Source organism: Mesoplodon densirostris, chromosome 7 (assembly GCF_025265405.1).
Source record: "Mesoplodon densirostris isolate mMesDen1 chromosome 7, mMesDen1 primary haplotype, whole genome shotgun sequence".
Classification (NCBI taxonomy): domain Eukaryota; kingdom Metazoa; phylum Chordata; class Mammalia; order Artiodactyla; family Ziphiidae; genus Mesoplodon; species Mesoplodon densirostris.
In genome coordinates, this window is record NC_082667.1 from 33,830,672 (window position 1) to 33,844,404 (window position 13,733).

General features: G+C 36.1%; 1 protein-coding gene across 1 annotated transcript in view; it reads right to left on the minus strand.

Moving 5' to 3' along the window:
• The window catches only part of LUZP2 (leucine zipper protein 2), a gene marked incomplete at its 5' end in the record, with an annotated part of 475,562 nt that overhangs the window by 133,601 nt on the left and 328,228 nt on the right, over window positions 1–13,733 (minus strand). The window contains one exon of the mRNA XM_060105175.1: window positions 1,428–1,490. Within this exon, the coding sequence (XP_059961158.1) occupies window positions 1,428–1,490 (63 nt within the window). The remainder of the gene's footprint in view (window positions 1–1,427; window positions 1,491–13,733) is intronic.

A 13,733-nucleotide genomic window follows, 5' to 3' on the forward strand; every position in this document is an offset into this window, starting at 1 on the left:
TCCAAATAGAAAAATACAATGAAAAGAAAAAAACACTGCACAGGCTCATATCTATATGCTATTCAGTTTGATTATTCATTTATGGGTTATCAACATTTAGTTTCCATGTATTAAAAAGTTCTATTCATTTCATGTATATTATGATAAAGACATTATAAAGGGATTATTATATTGCATGTTGACTCTAACTCCAGCACTCATAATAATGACTTTTATATGTCCACCAAGCAAGTATCGTCACCTTCTTTAACAGAAACAAACAAACAAACAAATTCTGGATAAGCACATGGCCACCAACCTAAATGGCCTTTTGCTGCCTCCCTACAACTTAGTTAGGCATGTGACCTAGTTCTGGCCAATAGGATACAATGACATAGGTGCCATTACTTCCTAGATAAACTCCTAAAGAGCAATGCCTGTGAATCACTGGGTAATCCCTGTTCCTCCTGCTGGAAGGTGGTAATAACAGGAAAAGGCTTTTTGAATGAGAGGCGGCTCCATATTTAGGAGATGGTAGAACTAGTTCACCAGCACTGTACCTTGCTTCTAGTCTGCTATGGGAAAAGGGGTAAACTTGTGTAAGACACTGTTCTTGTTCTACCTAAACCTCTTTCCTTTCCCCTTCCTTCACAGGCATCAGGTCTTCATTGAGGTATGAAGGCTAACATGCCTGTTCCTTATCATTCACAGGCTTTTCCACTAAAACAAAATTGCACAACTAATCTTTCCTTTGTGTATGCTTCTTTGAGGCTCCAGCTATTACATTGACTGCTGTCCCCTCTCCTTGAGGTATAAAGAATCACTTACTATGGTACTATTTCTACTATGTCTTTACTATTACTAAGAATTGCTGACTATGAGCTATATTTCTACAACATTAAATAAAGTACAGATTGATTTGGAAGATCAAGAGGACAAAAAATTGATTTTAATTAAACCTGGACTAAACAGAATGACTATTTTCCCCCTAAGAAATGTATGAGATGATATTCTTGTCCAGCAAATAGAACCAATGACTCTATTTGCTTCTTAAGTTTTATGGTCAGTCCTAGATCCTCATTTTGACACTCGATTGTCACTGCAAAACTGTGTAGACATCACACAGAAGGTACCAAAAGTGAAAATTTCATGGCCTTCCAGGTGTTTGCTAGTGAGAAAATCCTGATAATCCAGTTAAGGAAGGAATCCAGAATATCACTTAGGAAAGTAACACTTAACTGGCTTAAAATTTTTCTTTTTCGTTTTGGAGATGAACTGTTAAAACATCCAAAAATACCTAGAAGTTTAAAATGTGTTTTTATTTTCTTATTCCAATGTTTGCATTTATGTTTTAGGGGAAAAAAGTCACCAGATGTCTGGGTTTAACAAAAAAAATTGGCACTAATATTGTTTTTATTCAGTTGAAACTATAAGAAGGGAAAACTTACCTCTTCTGCATGTATTCCACATAGCTTGTTTCCTGACAAGAGTTTGTGTTTCAAGCTTTTATTCTGAAGAAAGAAACATAGTTTTATTGCTAAGAAGTTATAAAATATTAAAAATTTCCTTAAATATGTCAGCAGAATTTCTCTATGTTTTGTTCACAGATAAGTCCTTCATGATATGAGATGTAGTGGATTTGCAATAGAGTAGAATCTGTAATGTAAAAGAATGTTTCTTTTATTCAATAAAGAATCTGATGTATTAGCATTAACACATTTATTAGAAAATACAGAACTTTCTTTGGTCTTACATTTAACTCGTTTTTATTATATTTGTGTGTGTTGTCTTATAAAATAATTTTAGTTTCAAATTTGTAATTGATACTAGTTTCTTAAAGCACCCCTCTAAACAGCAAACATTTATTTCTACCATCATCTGTATGCTGGTCACCTTGGAATCTAGTCTAATGTAGTCATAGACACTCTAGGGTCTGAATTTCCTTTAAATGTTATGGTTTTAGAGTCCACTTATATTCCTGACACCTGTGCATTGCACTCAAAGTGCTTCTTGATGCTCAGAAACTATTTCTTCTTCCAGGCCTCAAAAGTGTACTCTATCTGCTGGACTTGACATAGAAACATTCTTTCATAGAAAGAATGTTACTTTAGAAATGGAAGCAAAGTATTAGCCATCTGAATCTAAACCCTTACAGTGAGTCAATTATATCTCCCTCATTACACTCAGGCTTTTCTTTGTCCCATAACTGAATACCTACTCTTATTTTAGACAGGCAGGCTAAAGGAGAGTAGAAAACTTTGTAAAACCCACAGGATTTAGACTTTGTACTGTCTCTACGGGAGCAAACAATGTAATGGAAAGTACATCTCATATATAATGGCTCTAAAGAGAGTCAATTTGATGAGCATCATAAGCCAATTGAATTAAATTTATGCAGAGTGAATGAATAACTGAATGAATACATCAAATTTAAGACTTCTTCTTCATCAGTACCCTTTTTTTTTTTTTTTTTTTTAGGTTCCATATACATGCGTTAGCATACGGTATTTGTTTATCTCTTTCTGACTTACTGCACCGTTACTGATGAACCTAGTGGCAGGACAGGAGTAAAGACATAGACATAGAGAATGGACTTGAGGACACAGAGGGGAGGGGGAAGCTGGGGCAAAGTGAGAGTAGCATCGACATATATACATCACCAAATGTAGAATAGTTAGCTAATGGGAAGCAGCAGCATAGCACAGGGAGATCAGCTCAGTGCTTTGCAACGACTTAGAGGGATGGGATAGGGAGGGTGGGAGGGAGGCTCAAGAGGGAGGGGTTATGGGGATGTATGTATGCATATGGCTTATTCACTTTGTTGTGTGGCAGAGGCTAGTGTAGTATTGTGAAGCAGTTATACTTCAATAAAGATACATTATAAATAAATAAATAAATAAAATGTACCAACAAAAAAAAGACTTCTTCACACACAATTCTCACCTGATTATGAACACCATTTCCTATTTTATTTTCCTGTCATGCAGACAGTGGGTACAGCTGCCACAGTTTGAAAGAATCCTTTGTCTAACTTTTCCTCTTTAGCTAAGAATTGAAATTGTAAAAAACTTACTTAGAATTTTAATAACTTGAAATGTTTTACACAAATGAGGAGTTATCTTGATTCACTTAGTAATGGTTTTTCTTGCAAATATTTGTGCTCATTATACAACAAAACACAAGATTAAGGTTTTTAAAGAGTATTTAATGTACAGTATTCCTGTATTTAAAAGCTCATAAACTATAATAAAGAGATACATACTGATGTTCTAACTCTGCAGTGTTGCTCAGTTTGTAGGTTAAAAATAATACCCTAGTTTTCCTTCTGTACATGTCTATTTATGATATTTTCGACATGTGTAATCTTAATATTTTTTCTATTAAAATTGTCTATTTTTCTTTTTGATTTCTCTTATTGTTTTTGTACATAGGGATATATCTTTACTATCTCTAGAGATCTGTTATTCACTTTGATTTTCACCATTTTTATGGCTATAGTTTTTTAGTGGAAAGATGGGTGAAATTCAAATAGGGTCTATAGTTTGTTTACTAGTATTGTATTAATGTTAATTTTCTGGCTCAATAATTGTAGTATCACTGTATGATGTTACATTAGAGGTTTGGGGTAAAGGTAGATGAGAACATTCTGTATTAATTTGCTACTCCAATGTTTGTAATGTCTTTTTGGTTCTGACAGTTAAAGCACAAGCAAAAAAAATAGCAAGTGAGACTGCATCAAACTAAATAACTTCTGCATAGCAAAAGAAACCATCAACAAGTAAAAAGAAAACCTACGAAATGGTAAAAAAAAAAAGTTGCAAACCATATATCTGATGATAAGGGGTTAATATCTAAAACATGTAAAGAACTCATATATAGACACATATATATGACACATATATATGACACATATATATGGAATTTAAGAAAAAAAATGTCATAAAGAACATAGGGGTAAGACAGGAATAAAGACACAGATCTACTAGAGAATGGACTTGAGGATATGGGGAGGGGGAAGGGTAAGCTGTGACAAAGCGAAAGAGCTGCATGGACATATATACACTACCAAACGTAAGGTAGATAGCTAGTGGGAAGCAGCCGCATAGCACAGGGAGATCAGCTTGATGCTTTGTGACCGCCTGGAGGGGTGGGATAGGGAGGGTGGGAGGGAGATGCAAAAGGGAGGGGATATGGGAACATATGTATATGTATAACTGATTAAATTTGTTAAATAAAAAAAAAGAAGTCAAAAGAGAGAAAAAAAAAGAATATGGTTATTTCCACTACCAAAAAAAAAAAAAAGAACTCATACAACTCAATAGCAAAATAATAATAATAATAATAATAACCTAATTAAAAAATGGACAAAGGACCTGAATAGACATTTCTCCAAAGAAGATATAGAAAAGGCCAACAGGTACATGAAAAAATCCTCAACATCACTAGTCATTAGGGAAAAGCAGATTGAAACAATAAAATATCACTTCATACCTGTTAGAATGGCCATCATCAAAAAGACAAGAGATAAATGCTGGCATGAATGCAGAGAAAAGGGAATCTTTGTTCACTTCTGGTGGGATTGTAAATTGCTACAGCCACTATGAAAACAGTATGGAGGATCCTCAAAAAATTAAAAATAGAACTACCATATGATCCAGCAATTCCACTTCTTGGAATATAACCAAAGAAAAAGAAAACATTAACTTGAAAAGATATCTGTGCACCCCCCCCGCCCCACCCTGTGTTCATAGCAGCAATATTTACGGTAGCCAAGACATGGAAACAACCTAAGTGTCCACTGATGGATGAATGAACAGAGACGCTGCGATATATATGTATGTAAAACAGCCATTAAAATGAGGAAATACTACCATTAGTGACAACATGGATGAAATTTGAAGGAAGATAAGTCAGATAGAGCAACTAAATACAAAGAATCAAACTCACAGACTTATGATTACCAAGGTGAAGGGTACAAGGAGGGGTAATTGGAGGAAGGTGGTCAAGAGGTACAAATTTCCAGTTATAAGATAAATATGTTCTAGGGACGTAATGTTCAATATGATAACTATAGCTAACACTGATGTATGATATATAGAAAAATTAAGAGAGAAAATCCTAAGAGCTCTGATCACAAGGAAAATATTTTTCCTTCTTTCTTTCTTTGCTTTTTACTGTATCTATATGAGAAGATGGATGGGCTAAACCTACTATGGTCATCATTTCACAATATATGTAAATCAAGCCATTATGATGTACTCCTTAAATTATACAGCGATGTATGTCAATTATTTCTCAATAAAACGAGGAGCAGTTACCTCAAAATAGAAAGTTAAAATAGCTAAAAAATAAAATTATGATAAATAAAACTGAGACGATTAGTGAAGTACATCTAATATGAGGCCTTATGTGTAACACAAACCATCCATACATGAGTAAATTTATTAAAAATGATAATAAAGTTAATAACATATCTCACAATTAGTGTATGTAATCTATACTACTTAAAATTTGCATCTTCATTTAAAGTTTTTTATTCCCTTTTTTTTCTTATTTCTTCCTTCCTTTCTTTAATTTATTTTTCTTTCTTTCTTTTCCTTTTGTTCATTCTGTTCAATGCTGAAGTGATAGATAAAGCAGTGAATATTTCTCTTCAAATATGTGTGATAGACTTGGACAGTGCAACTGGATTAGCACAAGGAAGATTGTCCTACATGGATATCCTGTGGCCACAACAAAAATGAGCAGTGATTATGTTGTGTGTCCACAGTCTGCTGTGGCAGTTGATAATTCTGGGCAACTGTGTAAACAATATGTTTCCATTAAGATAAATATCATTTCCAGAGCTTAAGAATTAGACTATTTCACTATTTTGAAATAAATCCAGAAATGGGGATAATTAATTATAATCACCCATAATGGGTCCAATTATGGGATACAAGGAAGACTTGTCAAGGCCCATATTGAGACAGTTCTTAGCTGGCATGTTCTTCAGAAACATGGATGGCACAGAACATTGGAGTGGGAATGCTGATTCTCAGACAATTCACTGATTTAACCTTTCCACTCAATGTTAGTGATCATATTCTTCTTTAATCCCACAAAGAACTGACTTGTTATCATTTAGGCATTAAGAACATAGTCTTGGGCTTCCCTGGTGGCACAGTTGTTGGGAGTCCGCCTGATGATGCAGGGGACACGGGTTTGTGCCCCGGTCCGGGAGGATCCCACGTGCCGCGGAGCGGCTGGGCCCGTGAGCCATGGCCGCTGAGCCTGCGCGTCCGGAGCCTGTGCTCCGCAACGGGAGAGGCCGTGGCAGTGAGAGGCCCGTATACCACACACACACACACAAAAAAACATAGTCTTTACAGTTTTGTAATCAGACTTGTATCATTTTATCTACCCTCTCAACAATGGATCTCATCCTTATCAAACTTAATGGTGCTTTTACAAGGTCTAAAATAACAATGTACACATGTAATTATGCCCAAAATGCTAGGATCCAATAATGATGATGCCTCGCTTGAGGGGACATAAGAAAAAGTAGATTAAAAGAATTATAAAATGTTTAGATGTCTGTTTTTCTTGCCTGTCATGCTTCTACTATCCCTTCTTCTAATAACTGTACCTTGCTTTTTCTTGTGAGAAATATTTTTCCATGCTAATTCCACATGGCTTGTGTGACATTAACTTTACCCACTCTATCAAGGGAAAGGATGAAACTCAAGCTCAGCCAATCAGAGGCTTGATCCAGATCTGGTAAAGTAACATAAAATTTGCTAGTGAGACTCAAATATAAAACTTTCATTTTCAAGAATTATTGAGGAAAATGTGCTGAGGGTCATCACTATGTCAGAACCCACCTGAGACTGAATATAACATAGAAAAAGAACACACGAGTATAGAGAAATACTGAATTCTGCTGATGTTCTTGGCCCCTCTCCCCTGTTTTACACTTGCCTGAAGCTAGTAGGTATACTCCTGGATTTTTCAGCTACATGCTTCTAGCACCAGCTGCTCTGTTCTCTTGACACCATACTTAAATCTTTTTTGTCCACCTATACATACATAATCGTTAATTCTGTCACTGCCCTAAGATTCAGAGTAGCCACTCCCTCCAACAAAAAAAACAAACATCCAAGCTTATATCTAATGCTCATGCTTATCAGGATGTGGGCAGAGAACATATCCACCTATTTTGGCTTCTCTAAATGAAAGGCAGACTCTGCTTACTACCCCCTAAAGGAATGTCTCCCAATTGGATTCTGTACAAATTTGGGGTGGCTTAAAACAAATGTCCCTACAGCCTTCTTAGGAACCCAGCTTCTTGGGAATCTACCTAAAATGCTATTTAATATCTCCCCTTATCTATATGATAAAACTCAAACTCAAATCTGATAGTAACAAAATATTTTTAATAGTTAGATCTGCTAATCTAGTTTTGATTTTTGCCTGGGAACTTAAAACATCACATTTTCAGTATAGCTTACATGGTAGCTCCAACCCAACAGACATTCTGGGTTACAAAACAGAAAGAGATATAAATCTCTATAATCTTACAATACATAAATGTAAAAAATCCAAAATTACTATGAGTTTCCATTTTACATTGTTCTGTCAACTGAAATTAGGTATTAAATATGATTTTTGCTTGCAAATAATAGAAACCAATAATGGCTAAATCAAGAAAAGCACGAATTTATTGTGAAGATTTCATGTAGGATAAAGAGAAAACTTGGGGAATAAGGTTCAGAAAATAGGCAAGAACCAAGTAGGAGGAGGTATCCATAATTATAAGACAGGAATAGAGTTACTGTGACAGTTGAATGAGAGGCTGTAAATCAGTGTACTTAATTACAAAGTGGGTTGATGAGGTCTCAATGAATTTTCATGGTAAAAGTCAAAATCTGGGGACACTTAGGATTGTCAAATATAGTAAATTATGTAAATGTGTTTGTCACATTATTTTCTGGACTTAAATAAAATATATGACTACTGCCAGGCAGCTGAAAACATCTGTTGCCTCCAAAGTGCAATTAAGTATAAACCAAAAGTAAAAACACCTGCAGTGGTATTCAAAATAAAACCAGAGATTTCTGTGTCTCACTGCAGGAAGCATTTCCTATTTTAAAACTTCCTAAAACTGTGCATAAACCCCTATATATGAATGCTTGAGAGCCACATTTGTTTCAATTTAAATGTGTTTTTAAAATGCCTGAAAAATGGACATGTCCTTTCAAATACGGTTGCAACTGGAAAACTTATAACCCATATAAAGAAAAGCAATAGAGTTTAGGGGTAAGATGTGACTTAAATACTTTGCTTCTAAAATATTGGCAGATGTTATAATATTTTATAAATTGCCTAACAGTCTCTTTCTGAGAACATCTCAGGAAATGGATGGGTTACTGGACTGAGATCTAAACAATGAATGCGTATTTCATCAATTCTTGGAATGCACAATTTTTTCTCCTTTTAATGTTTCTAAAATCAGGACGTGATCTACATACAACATTATGCAATTTTCATTTAGTATTTATGGTTCCCTCTACCCCAAGAAGTTGTTAAGTCACAATCCACTTTAATGATTGATGACTCCTTAAAATTTAAAGATTATTTCTGTTTTAAAATAAGGGGTGAAGAGATCAATAAAGGGGAGAAACACTCAGCTGCATAGGAACTAGGGAAAATAAGAAATTTGTATAAGGTCTTTTTATTTATGCTAAGCCACACAGAAGGAAAAAGTAGAATTTCAAAATGGATAAAGATAAAATTGTCTATAAAATAGTGTCAAATCGATAATGGAGAAAAAGGCCAAAGGGAATCAGCCACCTATATATATTAAAATAAAAATACAGAGCTTTAGACCTTTGGTCAAGAAAAACCCTTAGATATTCTCTTTTAAATTATAGTAAAATATAATGTAGGCAGCAAGAAAGATGCTTCATTGAAAACCAAATATTTACACTACTTTTAAAAAATCATTCCTTTGTTTAAATATAATGTTCTGATTTAAAATCTATATGTGGACTCATTGCTACTTTAATTAAGATTTACATTTTTACAGAAAGATTTAGAATTGAGTAGACATGAGTGATAGGATCATTCTATAAACACTTAAAACCACCCTACAGCCATGCAATTATCCAAGTGATGGCAGATACCCCAGATGAATGTTGGCCTTGCCAACTTGAATTCTAAATTTGTTGCAGGTGTAACAAAAGTTTTACAAGTGCTCAAAGATTTCCTCATTGAGGTTATCTCAGGAATAGGTTGAGATACTGAACTTGGCTCTAATTCATTAGAAAATTTAAGAGTGATTCGTGAGAGTTTTATTCTTAGCACAAAACTAGCTCTAATATCTAGTGTAAGTCCTTTAACCCCTAGACACTCAGTGTCAACATGTGTGAAATAATGAAGAATATCTCAGATTTCTTGCAGCTTCAGGACTGTTGAGAGGGGACATGAGGGACGTGAGATGATGATTTTTTCTGATGTCAGTTAAAATATAGTTATAATACATTCCAATTTACCAAGTATAGTAATTAGATATTCTCTGTGCCAGTCAGCACAGAGAATATCCCATACCTACAAGATCACTTTTCAAATAGTATGGATATAATATGGCACAGTGGCTGGGCTCTTAGGACAGAACAACTGTATTTAAATCCCACTTTTTCATAAGCTCTGTGATTTTTGATGCATCTCGTAACCTCTGGTGCCTCTGTTTTTCCCACTCGTAAAATGAGGTAACTATCATGACCAATGGGGTGGTTGTATTAAGTGAGACGATATAAACAAAACATTTATAACATGACTGTCATATGGTAAGTGCTCAATAAATATTAGCTCTTATTATTTCAATAAAATTCAGTTTGTCTTGCAAAAATAGAGAATACTCTTTTTGATGATTATGACAGCATTCCAAGAAGGTTCAGAGTTTAGGCATCTCAATTTTTATATATACTATTATTTTAGAAGATGACAGATAAGATTCTAGCTCTTGGGCCTCCCTGGTGGCGCAGTGGTTGAGAGTCCGCCTGCTGATGCAGGGGATACGGGTTCGTGCCCCGGTCTGGGAGGATCCCATATGCCGCGGAGCGGCTGGGCCCGTGAGCCATGGCCGCTGGGCCTGTGCATCCGGAGCCTGTGCTCCGCAACGGGAGAGGCCACAACAGTGAGAGGCCCGCATACCGCAAAAAAAAAAAAAAAAAAAAAAAAAAGATTCTAGCTCTTGAGCCCTCTAATTTCTCATACAGATAAAAGTTTATTGTGGAAGTCACTGCTCTCAGTAGTATTTCTCTTTAAGTCTGATTTGGTCTTCCTTTAAAATAGACAATTCTCTTGGAAATAGAACCTGCTTCTGCTGTCATTAAAACTCCCTTCCCTGAGCTTCCCTAGTGGCGCAGTGGTTGAGAGTCCGCCTGCCAATGCAGGGGACATGGGTTTGTGGCCCGGTCCGGGAAGATCCCACATGCCGCGGAGGGGCTGGGCCCGTGAGTCATGGCCGCCGAGCCTGCACGTGCGGAGCCTGTGCTCCGCAACGGGAGAGGCCACAACAGTGAGAGGCCCGCGTACAGAAAAAAACAAAACAAAAAACAAAAACCCTTCCCTTATCAGAGAGCTCTCATTCTAATGGGTTAAAAAATTATGCTAAATATATGAGATGCCATTCATTCCAGAAATAACTTCATGAAAGAAAGCATTAATATTCTTTTTTTGTTTTTAATTTATTAATTTATTTATTTTTGGCTGCATTGGGTCTTCGTTGCTGCACGCGGGCTTTTTCTAGTTGTGGCGAGCGGGGGCTCCTCTTTGCTGTGGTGCACAGGCTTTTCATTGTGGTGGCTTCTCTTGCTGCGGAGCACAGGCTCTAGGCATGTGTTTCAGTAGCTGTGGCATGCAGGCTCAGTACTTGTGGCTCACGGGCTCTAGAGCACAGGCTCAGTAGTTGTGGCGCACTGGCTTAGTTGCTCTGCGGCATGTGTGATCTTCCCAGACCAGGGCTTGAACTCGTGTCCCCTGCATTGGCAGGTGGATTCTTAACCACTGCACCACCACGGAAGCCCAGCATTAATATTCTTGTCAACAGTTATACAAACTTTTTATGTACTAGTAATGTAGCTAAAACAATCCCTCTCTTCAAGGAGTTCACGATCCATGAAGGAGTCTGACAGTGGCACTCAAAGTCTCTGGAGAGGCACCTACTCAGGGAATGATATTGAACTGTCTTTAGAAGTGTAAAGGAGCAGCCAAATAATAAGAAATGGCAAGAGAGAGAGAATAGTATGTGTGCTAGACCACAGGATGCTCAAAAGAGTTGAGAGATAAGATGGGAGAGGAGCTTTGGGGTTAGTCAAACAGGGCCCTGTATGCCATTGAAGCCATGGCACTGAATGTTTAGCATGAAAGTCACATGATCAGATTTACTCTTTAGAAAAATAAAGTAGGAAGAATTTGGGATTTCAAGTTCAGTAACACCTAAAGATTGTCCCCATATAGGTTTACTTAGCAGTTAAGTTTAAGGCAATATTTTGTACAGATAATTAAAAACTCATACAACTCAGTAACAAAAGAAAAAATCTGATTAAAAATGAGTGAGTTCTGATATGATTAACTAATCTATGACAAAGGAAGCAAGAACATACAGTGGAGAAAAGACAGCCTCTTCGATAAGTGGTGCTGGGAAAACTGGACAGCTACATGTAAAAGAATGAAATTAGAACACTCCCTAACACTATATACAAAAATAAACTCAAAATGGATTAAAGACCTGAATGTAAGGCTGGACACTATAAAACTCTAAGAGGAAAACATAGCCAGAACACTCTTTGACATAAATCACAGCAATATCTTTTTTAACCCACCTCCTAACAGTAATGAGAATAAAAACAAAAATAAACAAATGGGACTTAAAAGCTTTTGCACAGCAAAGGAAAGCATAAACCGTAAACAAGACAAAAAGACAACCCTCAGAATGGGAGAAAATATTTGCAAATGAAGCAATTGACAAAGGATTAATCTCCAAAACTTACAAGCAGCTCATGCAGCTCAATATCAAAAAAAAAAAAAAACCTAATCCAAAAATGGGCAGAAGACCTAAACAGACATTTCTCCAAAGAAGACATACAGATGGCCAACAAACACATGAAAGGATGCTCAACATCACTAATCATTAGAGAAATGCAAATCAAAACTACAATGAGATATCTCACACTGGTCAGAATGGCCATCATCAAAAAACGTAGAAATATAAATGCTGGAGATGGTGTGGAGAAAAGGGAACACTCTTGCACTGTTGGTGGGAATGTAAATTGATACAGCCACTATGGAGAACAGTATGGAGGTTCCTTAAAAACTAAAAACAGAACTACCATATGACCCAGCAATCCCACTACTGGGCATATACCCTTAGAAAACCATAATTCAAAAAGTGTCATGTACCAAAATGTTCATTGCAGCTCCATTTACAATAGTCAGGACATGGAAGCAACCGAAATGTCCATCAATAGAGGAATGGATAAAGAAGATGTGGTACATATATACAATGGAATATTACTCAGCCATAAAAAGGAATGAAATTGGGTCATTTGTAGAGACATGGATGGACCTAGAGAGTGTTATACAAAGTGAAGTAAGTCAGAAAGAGAAAAACAAATATTGTATATTAATGCATGTATGTGGAATCTGAAAAAATTGGTATAGATGATCTTATTTATAAAGCAGAAATAGAGACACAGACGTAGAAAACAAACATATGGATACCAAGGGGGAAAGGAGGGGGTAGAATGAATTGGGAGATTGGGATTGACATATATCCACTATTGATACTACGTATAAAATAGATAACTAATGAGAACCTACTGTATAGCACAGGGAACTCTATTCAGTGCTCTGTGGTGACCTAAATGAGAAGCAAATCCCACAAAGAGGGGTATATGTATATGTATAGCTGATTCACTTTGCTGTACAGTATAAACTAGCACAATATTGTAAAGCAACTACATTCCAATAAAAATTTTTTAAAAAGAATTAAAAAAAAAGAGTGGGGAACTGAATAGATATTTTTCCAAAGAAACATATAAATGGCCAACAGGTACATGAAAAGGTGCTCAACATCACTAATTATCAGGGAAATGCAAAACAAAATCACAAACCACAATGAGATATCATTTCACACCTGTTAGAATGGCTGTTATTAAAAAGATAAGAGATAGCAAGTGTTTTAGAGGATGTGGAGAAAAGGGAATACTAGTGCACTAAAGCTGGGAATGGAAATTAGTGCAGCCACTATGGAAAACAGTATGGAGTTTAAATAGACCCTATGATCTAGCAATCCCATTTCTGGTGTATGTCCAAAGGAAATGAAAGCAGGACATAGAGAAGATACTCCCTGGTTTACTGCAGCATTATTTACAATAGCCAAGATATGGAAACAACCTAAGTGCCTGTCAATGGATGAATGGATAAAGAAGATATCATATTGAGTATAGATCTAGATGTTGGGTTGGCCAAAAGGTTCATTTGGGTTTTTGCCATTAGACCTTACAGAAAAGCCCAAACGAACTTTCTGGCCAACCCATATATACACACATACATTTTGGAATATTATTCATTCATAAGAAGGAAATCCTGCCTTTTGCAACAACATAGATGGACCTTGAAGGCATTATGCTAAGTAAGATAAGTCAGATAGAGTAAGACAAATACTGCATAATATCTCATATGTGGAATCTAAAAAAGCTAAACTTGTG